At 32.9% G+C, this 12,229-nt stretch overlaps 1 protein-coding gene across 2 annotated transcripts; it reads left to right on the forward strand.

Moving 5' to 3' along the window:
* Nucleotides 1–38: 38 nt before the first annotated feature.
* LOC134264057 (WD repeat, SAM and U-box domain-containing protein 1-like) lies at nucleotides 39–9,989 on the forward strand. 2 transcript variants are annotated; one of them, XM_062746359.1, is made up of 11 exons: nucleotides 39–176; nucleotides 1,365–1,660; nucleotides 2,422–2,555; nucleotides 2,868–3,169; nucleotides 3,424–3,517; nucleotides 3,695–3,728; nucleotides 4,148–4,295; nucleotides 4,586–4,792; nucleotides 4,936–5,025; nucleotides 9,349–9,420; nucleotides 9,657–9,989. In XM_062746359.1, the coding sequence occupies exons 2-11, from the start codon at nucleotides 1,373–1,375 to the stop codon at nucleotides 9,812–9,814; spliced, it is 1,527 nt and encodes a 508-aa protein (XP_062602343.1). In that variant the 5' UTR covers nucleotides 39–176; nucleotides 1,365–1,372; the 3' UTR covers nucleotides 9,815–9,989. The 2 variants fall into 2 exon arrangements, with proteins under 2 accessions (XP_062602343.1, XP_062602344.1); XM_062746360.1 differs by having other exon boundaries at nucleotides 3,427–3,517; nucleotides 9,657–9,987.
* Nucleotides 9,990–12,229: the final 2,240 nt, after the last annotated feature.

Here is a 12,229-nt window from a genome sequence, read left to right on the forward strand (position 1 = left end):
ATCCCGCCATTTTGAACATGCAGCCAGGTGCTTGTCACATGATCACTTACTACGTCACAAAACAACATGGAAGACATGTTTGCGAAATGTCTAAAACTGAGAAAATGAAAACAGTCAATGTCATGTGACAAGAGAACATGTATCTAAAATATATAACAGAATAAATCATAGCAAAGGTTTGTATATCTTTTTCTTAAAAAATAAAGCGGTCAATAATGTTGTTCGACTCTAAAGATAGATCATAAGATGTTTAGCCAGTGGCAGAACTTGATCAGCTGACTCTGTGACTGACAGGTAACAGGGTAACATTAATTTGTTTATCAACAAGATTAGTTCATGTCAGCTGTGTTGTATTAAATTTCTTTGATTTACAATAATAATTATAATTTCACTGAGTAAATGAAGCTAGGTCCTATATGTGTGCAGCTTTGGTACATGTACTATAATTGGTATATGCCAGACCTGAAATCTATATTTTCAAATATAAGACTATAATCTGTCCATATTAACATGATCAATGCATGAAATCTATTTTGAAACATATTTCTCATCTAGCTGCAGAACTGTATCTCTCCGAAAAAAATATATTGACAGACCAGAGAGCTGGTACATACAGTGCCACCCATTGAAAAAACTATATTTATTGTGCCCAAAAAGTTGGGGACAATCGTTAAAGAAATTCCTTACTCTTCTGTCAAGTACTCTCATAGTCGACATCTGCACGAAGCATGTTTGGACCAATTATCTTGCAAACCAAAATGGCAATATAAATAGACGAAATTTTCAAGGATTAATTTAATTTAAGGGCCAGGAGGGCTATTAACAACAATATTATAAGGCATGTTTTGTCATGGAATAAGTGAAATGATATGTTAGGAACACACGGTTAGTTATATTTTGACATGGTAGTTTAAAAACCCGGAGAAATAAATCTAGAAACCGTGCACTTTTTTGTGTGCAATAAATATACAGTTTTTTAAATGGTTGGCAGTTCTGCAGCTAATTTCTCATCCTAAATTTAGGGGTTTAAAAAAACATAAGATGGAGGATTGATGTTCAGTTTTCAAAAAAACTTTCCACGTTATGATTAACATGATTAAAGTATGTGTAGCGTATAGAATGAACAATTTAATAGTAGGCCTATATATATATTTGTCATTTATGAAGTATATGAGTATGCCAAGCTCTACAATAAAACAAACAATATACAGTATCATACTGTATATATAAACAAACAATGAAATGATTTTAATTCAGCCTTATATAATTATAAGTCATGATAGTGCATGGTTCACAAAAACTTTTTAATAGTCATGTTTGCATCAAAGATCTATTTAATCACAAAAAGAACTTTATGATTCCAGATACCGACATGTCATCAAGTCCACATTTGGTGGCAAGTCTTCATCATACCATAGCCACTCACACATCCGATGTCAATTCCGTAGCCTTTTCACCTGATGGGAAGTTAGCTACAGCTTCTGGAGACAAAACAGTGAGATTATGGGATACGGAAGATTTCACTGAACTCTCTGCTTCACCACTTGTCGGTCATGCTTATTACGTTCATTGTTGCACATTTTCACCATTTGGAACAATTCTAGCAACATGTTCTACCGATGGCAAACTTATTCTTTGGGATGTCAAGTCAGGGAATAAGGTTAGTGTACAATTAAAGCTGAACACGATTCGTAAAAGGAATGTGTCCGCCATTTTTACTCCCGATTCTCGCCACCCTGCAGACCCATATATAAAGGCCAGAACTTAGACGCTGTTCAGTGTAATCAGTCGACACCGATGTAGACGGACGTATGCTATACAGGACTCGGTAGCAAAAATAATAATGTAATACTTCGTCTAAAGCAGGAAAGTAAGATACCAAATAAATTTACAATTATAGTTGTACAGGTCAGTGCAGTATACAAACAACACAGATACACATAACTGCAAATAAATGTAAACAAAGTTAATGCAAGATAACCAGCACAAACACGGGTCGCCATTCCACGCCGATACCCGTGACAATAAAGCAGTCAGGTGTGACGAATGCGACGAGTATACCTTAGCGTTGAAGTATCATAGATAATGCTATAGAAAATGGCGTATGCCTATTTACGAGTTGTGTTCAGCTTTAAGGAGTGAGGAAAAGACATTGTTTTGATCAAATAAGACGTGTGCGAACATTCCATGTCATTTTGGTAATAAATATAGCACCATACTACATGTAGTAAAGTCGGGATGAATAACATTATTTTCTAAATTACTGAGGTCAAAAAAAGATGAAAATGACCATTTCTGTTCATAAATGGTCACAAATTCATAATTTGTTGTGTTGAGTAGATTTCAAATTTATGCATGCTTTCAGATTTATATTAACAATCTTGATGTTTGTTTTATTTACTTATTTATTTGTCACTTTAGGTGGCTACATTTCAACATACCAGCAAACAGAGCATTAGAGTGTGCCGATTTTCTCCAGACACAAAGTATATTGTATCTGGAAGTGATGACGAAACTCTGGCTTTATGGGACATTTCTACGAAGACTTTAGTCAGGTAACAAATCCTTAAAAACTGGAGGCTTTTTTTAACTTGATAAAAATTGCAGTTGAACTACCTCAGATCTGATGTGTGCTAGCCAGAGAACCATATAAACTTCAATATTATGCAGCTTATTAATATTTTAGAAAACGCACTGTAAGAAAAGTTTGAAGTATAATTATAATGATATGTAACTGTAACATGGCTCTTGTGAATAAGTTGCCCCTTATTCTCAAGGGTGCATTCTTTTTTCCAGTTTTTGAAAGTTACAAGGTTTGCCTTTTACCTTGTTATGATACCTGAAATTTTCCCTTCGAAATATTGTAGGTCTTACAACACTTGCCATGATGCCTCAGTAGTGGCCTGTTCCTTTACACCTGACAGCACATTCATTATATCAGGGAGTAGCAATGGGGATCTGAGAGTCTGGGATGCTAAATATGGGCATGGGAAAGTTTTGACCTATGTTCTAGAAGGTCACGACCTTGGGGTCACAAGCTGTGACTTTGCCCCACACACAAAGGTGGAGAACAGTGGGGTCAATGAATGTGTCACTTATAGGGTGGCCACCTCTGGGCAAGACAATTTGGTGAAAATCTGGGAAATGACTGCAGATCTAAGCTGCACTTGTAAGTCAAACACCATTCTCTTCTTAACTCTTAATATTAGGTCATAGGACCAGTATTTTAGATACATACATTGTTCATCTTTTGTCTTCATTCTGTTGTTGGCTTTTGAAAATGTAGTTTGATATGTCAATTGTTTTTAAAGTTGAAAAAATCTTAAAACACTATCCAAGTTCTTTGCACATTGTTATGTGAAATAAAATATTTAATTAAATGACTTAATTATCACCATTTCACATTATTATTTTCAAAACCAGCAGTGGTCTTGAAACAAAAGCTGACTTTCAAGGGACATGAAGGGACAGTCAATTTCTGCTGTTTTTCCCTGGATGGAAACTTACTGGCATCTGCGTAAGTTTGTTGTATTCTTTTCATTTTCGTGCTACCTCCATGCTAGCTTTAATGAGTTAGAATGAACAACCGAGAAAATTGAAGACTGTACTAACTACTTGCATGACTGCATGTGCTAAAATATCCACTTTTAAGCATTAGTAAATATTTACTTAAAATATTTATATATTGTTGCAGATCTATTGACAAGACAGTTAGAATTTGGGACCCAGTAAGTACATGAAGAACGTCTGTTTTTTTTTTTACATATTTTAAGTTGTTTTCAAAATAGGCATGATTCTGTTTACTGACCATGTATATCCAATTAGATCTATATTTCTTAAGCCTTATTTTAGGAATTTGCTGTTACTTTAGTATTATTATTAAAAAGGCAGTCTTCAAATTCATTGTTTTGGTTGATCCAAGAGGAGGCTAAGATAAAAATAGAAATAGCTAGGTCCTGTGAGCATATCAAGTTCACAAAACACATTGCCTTTAACTTATTTTTATGCACATCTATTCAGTTTGTTTGTGTTAGAAAAAATACAACTCTTTTATTTTAAAATTTTATCAGAAATAAAAAATTTAAATTGAGAGGACCTTTTATCCGTGGAGTATTTTTGTTTTTAACCTCTGACCTCTTTGTTACAGTCCACTACTCAGCAGCTGTGTGTTGTGGAGGGACATACTCGTTACATCACATGTTGTGCTTTCTCCAGCGATAGTCGTCTTCTGGCCTCCGGATCCAATGACAAGTTAGTCATGATCTGGAAAATCACTACACAGGAGGACTGCATAGGTATTTTGATTTCATTACCTTATATACATAAAATATCTTCTATTATCAATCAGTGGTTCTTGTCATGTATAGAAAAATGTTTAAAAGACAAAAGCTTATTGGTAGGGCTATTATTGATAAAATATATTTTAATACATTGTGGATTCAAAATCCTATGTTAACAATAAGGCGAGCTTCTCCAATTTCACTGTAAAATTAAAATAAAAGATTTGTAGAAGTAAACTGTATCAACCTTTGAAAAGTGAAAAGTTCAAATGGGGATTAACATTTTTTTTATTCTTTTTTAAAAGATAATTACCAGGAACCACAATGTGCTATGAAGGTAGAGAAACAAGAGGATGCCCACAAACACTTGGAGTCCTGGTCTGCAGAGGACGTTGGTGATTGGCTGGTTCATATTGAGCTCAGCCAATACAAAGACTCGTTTGTGTCTAATGCTATAATTGGGACAGAACTCTGTAACATGGATGACAAGACCCTGATAGATTTAGGTGTTTGTAAGTAGCAAAAGTTTTTAATCCTTTCTCAAGAAAGTCCTATGATTTTTATTCGAGTTTCAGATACTTTTCTTCTAGACTAGTATTTTGTTTTGTGGAGAGTATTGAATGGTTTGATGCTGAATATATTTTCTGAATTTCAGCTGCTTTAGGACACAGAAATAAGATTTTACGCTGCATTAAAACCGCCCAGAACAAACCCACCATTACCAGGAGTGTTTCCAATATCTCAGGTAAAGAAAGATAACTTTGGGGGTCATAGTTCTTCAGAGTGGCTGTTTGAATTAATAACTTATGGGAAGGATTGGTGGGGGTAGGTTAAATTGTTTATATCAGGCTGGATTCACAAAACATGCCAGAACTTCAGATCATTGTTTTATTTTTAACTGTGTAATCGATAAATACTGAAACACAAAAGAAGGAAGACTTTATATGCCTGTTTTGTAGATTTTCATAAGGCATTTGCCAGTGTTGTGCATAATGGTTTGAAATTGAAACTACTGAAATATAATGTTGGTAATAAATTTTATAAAATTGTTATTGATATGTACATGAAAAGTGAAGCATGTGCCAAGTATGGAAATTTTCTTACTTCTTCATTTCCTATCAAATAAGGTGTACTTCAGGGAGATAACTTGAGCCCTACTTTTTTTTTTATAATGTTTATAAATCATTTGTCATCATATTTACAAGGCTGTATAGACTCTGCCATATTGCACTAAAATAATATAAACTGTTTAATGCATGCAGATGATATAGAAATTTTTTCATCAACACCAGAAAGACTACAGCAAAAACTAAATTTTTTAGAAAAATATTGCAATGATTGGGGTATGAAAGTACCAAAAAAATTCTATTAAAACTAGAATTATTATATAATTTAATAAAGCTGGGAGAACAATTAAACAAAAATTTCACTGCAAAAATTTCAATATTGAATGTGTATCAAGTTATAGATATCTAGGCATCTATTTCAAAGCCTCATGCCTTTCTCTATGGCAAAAAATGAGTTATACAAAAAGGGACTAAAAGCTTTCTTCAAGTTAGAAAAAGATTTCCTTAGCTTAAATCCTGGAATATCCACTACCTCAATGTCTTTGATCACACTATTAGGCCTATATTACTTTATGACTCAAAAATATGGGGAATATTTAAAATGTTAATACAAATGTAATTCAAAAATAAAGCAATCTAATGAAGTATTGATGCAACTATGCTACAAAAATTTACACACCAAGTTCTGTAAAGCTATATTAGGTTTGAATAGGAAAAGTGTGAATCGTGCTTCTCTTTCAGAACTAGGTGGATATCCTTTACATTATGATATTATATACAGATACTTAAGTATTAAAATCGGATTTCCCTTTACTAAAAGATGCATATATATGTAGTAACTAGTAAGGAACTTCATTTTGTCCCAAAAACAACTTGGTACTCCTCAATAGAAAAATTACTAAAAATTCTTGATATTCCAAACATAATATCATATACTATTAACTAAGAGTAAATTTATGTATCCATGAATAAAAAATACTCATTTGATTGGCAACACTCAAATGAAACACTAAAAGAGGGCAAACTTGTCACTTATTTATTTCTGAAGAACAATTTTAGACTGGAAAATATCTTATTTTATTAAGACCTGAATACAGAAATCCAGTTTGCAGATTACGTGTATCAGCACACAGAGTATTCATAGAATTGGGCAGATATAATAACAAACCCAGATCAGAAAGAATATGTAAAAATTGTACGCTTAATCAAATAGAAGATGAAGAACATTTCCTTATTCATTGTAGCAAATTTACAAAGGAAAGAGAAGACCTATTTATTAGCCTGATCTTATCTATAGTAAAACATTTTACAGAATGGTTGCCTGATACACAAAAATTATTCTGGATTCTAAATTCTGAAAAAATAAATATACTTTCTGAATTCTTTTGGAAGATTTTTACAAAAAGCATTACCATAAGTTTTAGGAAAGTGAATTTTTTTTTTTTTTGATGAATTATGCAAAAGTATGATACTTTCAAGTATGCAGTACCGACTGGACACAACCTAACACCAGAGCGAACCCGAAGCGGACCCGGGGTTCGCTCGGGGTCCGCTTCGGGGTCGATTTCAGAAATTTTGGGACCGCTCTGGGTGTGCTTTGGGTGCGCTACGGGTTTGCTCGGGATCAGCTTTGGGTCCGCTAGAGCGAACCAGCGTTCGCTTTCTGGGACCGTTTTACGCACTGATGCGTGAAGTGGACCCCGCTTTAATCTCGCCGCCACTAAGCCCCGCCCCTTATATATTCCGATACAGTAATGGGATTGTGGATCGATCATTGTTGTTTATGCGGGGATCAATACATGTAAACTGTACATGTAAACAGTGACATTATGGAGAACATTGATAAATTTTCCAAAATTCAACTGTACATTTGACGTAGATTTACATGTACATGTACATGTATAATTGATTTCCTTGATTTCTCCGATCTCGGAATTTCGATCCCGAAAAATTCAAAGTTATTTAACAGCGGGTTATTAGGCATTTATTTTTCTTTAGTTATAACATGAAAACAAAAAACAAAAGAGGAAGAAAAAGGTGTTGAATTAATTTAAATGTATCGAATGGTGTTCAAGTGATACTGAAGTTAGCATCTAGACAAAATACCTTTCAAATTCATGCGTTATATATTTTAAAGTTATATTTGTTATTCCTTAAGTTTTGCAAAATTGAAGTTTAAATCTTTGCCAAACACGTGAATTATGATAGCACATCTATAAATTACATTAACCTTTTGTACACGTGATAAATTTAGATTTCATTCATAGTAGTTACACATTAAAAGTTCGTAATAAATATTTACAGGACATTTTGAAAAAAAAAAATATACCAGACCTTTTTCACGCTGAGAATTATGGAGCGAGTATGATTTTAATCAGAAGGAAAAAAAAATAAATAAAATGACAAATAATAATTGTTCTCCCGGCCCGCTAAGAGTATAATAATATATCCCCCCTACTTCACACACACACATCAATGAAATTAAAAATTATCTTTAAAAAAATATTTCTAAGTATTTGAATAGAAATAAATACAGGAAACATTGAGAGAGAGAGAGAGAGAGAGAGAGAGAGAGAGAGAGAGAGATCTTAACTGTATTAACTCTCATCATTAGACTAGATAAATAATAAAGCCTGATGACTTTTTCTTAAATTTCTAAGATTCGTCCTCTCAATCCCATACTCGAATTGTTTTCTATAAGCCTGCTGCAATAAATTTTTTTCCCATAAATATACAGGAAGACGTACATGTTCATGTAATTTTATTCATGCACAATTAAAAAATCAATAATTTTGATGTGAATTTTATAAATATAAATATTGTTGTACTGTTAGTATCTTGAGATCATGAAATTTTTAAAATAATTGTCAAAGACAAACTATTTTTCTTCTCTCCTCTTTTTGTCAGTAAAAATTGTAATACCAATTATTGATTTCTTTTATTACACATTGACTGATGTATTTAATACCTAATTTATTTACCCATGGGCTTTAACTACTGGTATAAAGAAATTAAGAAAATAAATACGTAAATATTCATGTATCATTCCAGGTGGAAAATTAAATATATAATTTATTAATTGCTTTAATAAAAAAATATATATATATAGATATAAAATACAACCAGGAGAAATAAAATAAATAAATATAAAATAATATTTTAATAATTATCATAATAGATTTACACTGTACACACGTTTTGCATGTACAATGTTTGGATTTATATTGTATTAAATCAACACATTCGATCTTTTATCCCAATCGACAGATCAATTTGCTATTTTGATTGGTTGAAGCGCTGATTGGTTAATCGCTAATACTGATTGACAGCTCTGTAAAGAAATACCGAACGCGCGTTCGCTCTCTGGGACCGCTACTGAATTTTGGGTTCGCTGTCTGGGTCCGCTTCGGGTTCGCTCGGGGTCCGCTACAGGTTCACTTTGGGTGCGCTCCGGGTTCGCTCGGGGTCAGCCCTAGCGGACCCCGAGCGAACCCGAGGCGGACCCAGAGAGCGAAACCCGGGGTCCGCTCCGGGTTCGCTTTCTGTTAGGTTGTGTCCGGTCGGTACTGTATATGAGTTAGTAATGTATGCATATATATGATGTTTATATACCAATAAAACTATTGTGCATAATATTTGGTGTATTTCCCCTACTTGTATGTCTTTCCTATCCATCTAGTAACCCTTTCCCTCTTGTGTGTATATACATTGTATTTCATGTGTATGATTATAACCATTATACAAATGTGAACAATGTACTTTCTTTTTGTCCCACAAGGGCCCTTAATTGGTCATTAAATGAATTGAATTAAAGGAATCCCATGAAACAGATAATTCTAGATTTTGAGAAGCATAAATTATATTTTTGATTTTTGTCAGACATTGATATTAAAGCTGGCGTAGGGACTCTTATGAGTGTTACAGCCTGTGGCCCTCTTGTTTTTTAAAGAATTTATTACTCATTTGTATCAAAAGCTGACCTTCTTCCTGTTTCTTTACAGATAATGGAATTCCTGATGAGTATTTATGTCCTATAACCAGGGAATTAATGAAGGACCCAGTGATGGCTGAGGGTGAGTTTTATTGTGGACATGAAGATAATTTAGCAACAAATAGATTCCAATGTGCTAATTTATTTAACAATGTAGTACATGTAATTTTTCCAGTGCATGGAGAAATTTACTTGGAAAAATTATTAGTTCATTTAAATCATGTGTTTAGATAATTTTTATGTCACCTGCATAATCCAACAATTAATATGTCACCTGATTTACAATGATGATATTTATGTGTACTTTTTTTGTTAAAGATGGCTACACCTACGAGCGGTCAGCTATCCAGGGATGGATAAACAAGGGGAAGGACATTAGCCCAATGACCAGTATACCTCTGAAAACCAAGCACCTTATACCAAACCGAAGTCTGAAGATGTTGATTCAACACTATTTGGAAAGTGGAAAAGTATAGGGTAGACAAACTATCCAAAAAACTTAACACCTTATACGAATCAAAAGCTTGAAGATTCTGGTACAATGATATCGAGAAAGGGGAAAAAAGGAAAAAATTTTGTTTGTTGTGTTCTCTCAAAAGAAAGACCAAGTTCAGAAACAAGAGTGACCCTCCTCCCCCTTCCCCCTCTAAAAATGTGGTGTAATTCAATTATTTTTGATACCAATGAAAATAACAAATGAATCAATACTTATTTTTACATTTGTCATTTTTACTGCAACAACAAATTAGATGTATTTATTTTCTCTTCTCATGTTGTGAAATTGGTCCAGAACAGTTATGAATGTATTGTATGGATATTTTTAAAACATGTAGGTAACTGTATGTGTTCTTTTTTTTTTTTTTTTGCATATTCAAAAATCATCAAATATATTGGTTAGGTATCATGGTTAGGTATCAGTATTTGTATGTATTGGATTTATCTAAATTATATTTTGGTGATGTTCAAGAAGTAGCTCACAAAAGATGCACCAAATACATGTAACATCAAACTATTAGCCCCCCTCCCCCCTTTTTATTCAGTAGACCTATTTGCATGACTAGAGAATTTTAATTACCCATATTACAAATTATCATTAAAAATTCATTCCAAATTTATTTCAAGACTTGATTAGATCTGTATTTTGAATACCTACATGCATCTTTCATTGCAAACAACAAAATGGCAAAGCTCCTTTCAAATAAGAGCTCTTAATATTTGTAACATATATGGTTGTATATCTCTTATTCTTGATTGCTACATATGAATTAAGAGATTCATAATTAGAAATCCATGTATGACAATTGTTAATCAGGTTCTTATTGTTAGAACCTGCTTTCTCATTTTTATATTGTTATATATTTTTGTTGTGTATTATTGTTGTTGATTTTATATGAAATCCATTTGAATTATTGGAGAGGTAAACAGAAATATAACTGTAGGTACATTGTTTGTATATGTCATAAATATTATGTTTAATGTTGACTGTTTTCTAAGTTATTACTTTTCTCATTGGAAAAGAACTTGTATGAGTACCGGTAACAAATCAAATTGCCATAATCTCTCATATAATTATGCAGTTTTATGTTCACTGTTCATTGAGAGAACTTGATTACCAAAAATTCTTCCCACAAAAAAATTTCCCATTATAAAAAAGGGACCCTTGCATCATGGAAGTATACTTCAATATGTGTACACATTTTTTATATGCTGAAAATGTGCATATTTTTATACTTGCATGATTGTAAAATTTCACAAAGAGTTATTTCCCTTCTCTGTGTTAACTTTCAGGTTTTGGTTACATATTTTGTTGATTATGATGCTCAAAGAATAATTAAAAGATTAAGTCTCCTGATCACAATTATAATACTTATTATCAAGTTGATTACGATGTATATTTTTAACATATGTTCAAGTGCTAAGCTAGGTACAGATATTGTACATTATCTTTGTTATTGATTGTCAATAAGAATTTTGAAGACTTCGATTAGGATTTAGATTAAGATTTGAAACTGAGGTATTCTTAATGATATTAACAGTAAAATATGCTTGAAATGAATCAAAAGAAATTGTTAGAAATTACTTTGGTGCAATTGTATTCATTATTTGTATATAATCCTCTCCCATTGTTGTTTTGTACAGTTCATTAAAAGCAGATTTTCTCTATATGTTACTTCAGTATTGTTTTACTAAACATGTATATTAAGTAGACTAAGACTTTAGGCTCTTGTCTTGATTGTTTTATGATTAAACATGGTAATTTTGTACCGTATTGAAATATCAAAAAAAAAATGTTAATAAAACTTTTGTATTTTTATCCTATATTTATTATTGTTTCTTCCCAAAGCAATATTTGCAACAAAGGTGGCCATAGTTTTCAGTCTCTCAGTCAGGCCTGCTAGTCACTAGAGCTAACAAGACACTTTAGGAGTGAAATGATTCACCGCTGTATCCACAAAATTATATGGTATGGAATGTACCGTGAAGGAGATGCAATGTTTCACTCCTACAAGACAGATTCCCTTTTAAGAGTTGCCAGTCACAAGAGCTAAAAAAAATGGGTACTCTTTTTTAGACCTGCTTGTTATTAGAGCCAGCAGCACAGGTACTCTTTGTCAGGGTTGACATTCACTAGAGCTAACAGGACAGGTACTATTTCAGAAGGTTGACAGTCACTAGAGCTAAACAAGATGGGTACTCTTTGTTAGACCTGCTTGTCATTAGAGCCAGCAGCACAGGTACTCTTTGTCAGGGTTGACAGTCACTAGAGCTAACAGGAAGGTACTCTTTGTCAGGCCTGCCAGTCACTAGAGTTCTATAACAGGACAGGTACTCTTTGTCAGGGTTAATATTCATTTAGAACTAACAGAATAGTTGTCCTTTAACAGGGTTTT

This window comes from Saccostrea cucullata, unplaced genomic scaffold (assembly GCF_032062105.1).
Source record: "Saccostrea cucullata isolate Sc308-1 unplaced genomic scaffold, CSIRO_AGI_Scuc_v1 ctg793, whole genome shotgun sequence".
NCBI lineage: Eukaryota > Metazoa > Mollusca > Bivalvia > Ostreida > Ostreidae > Saccostrea > Saccostrea cuccullata.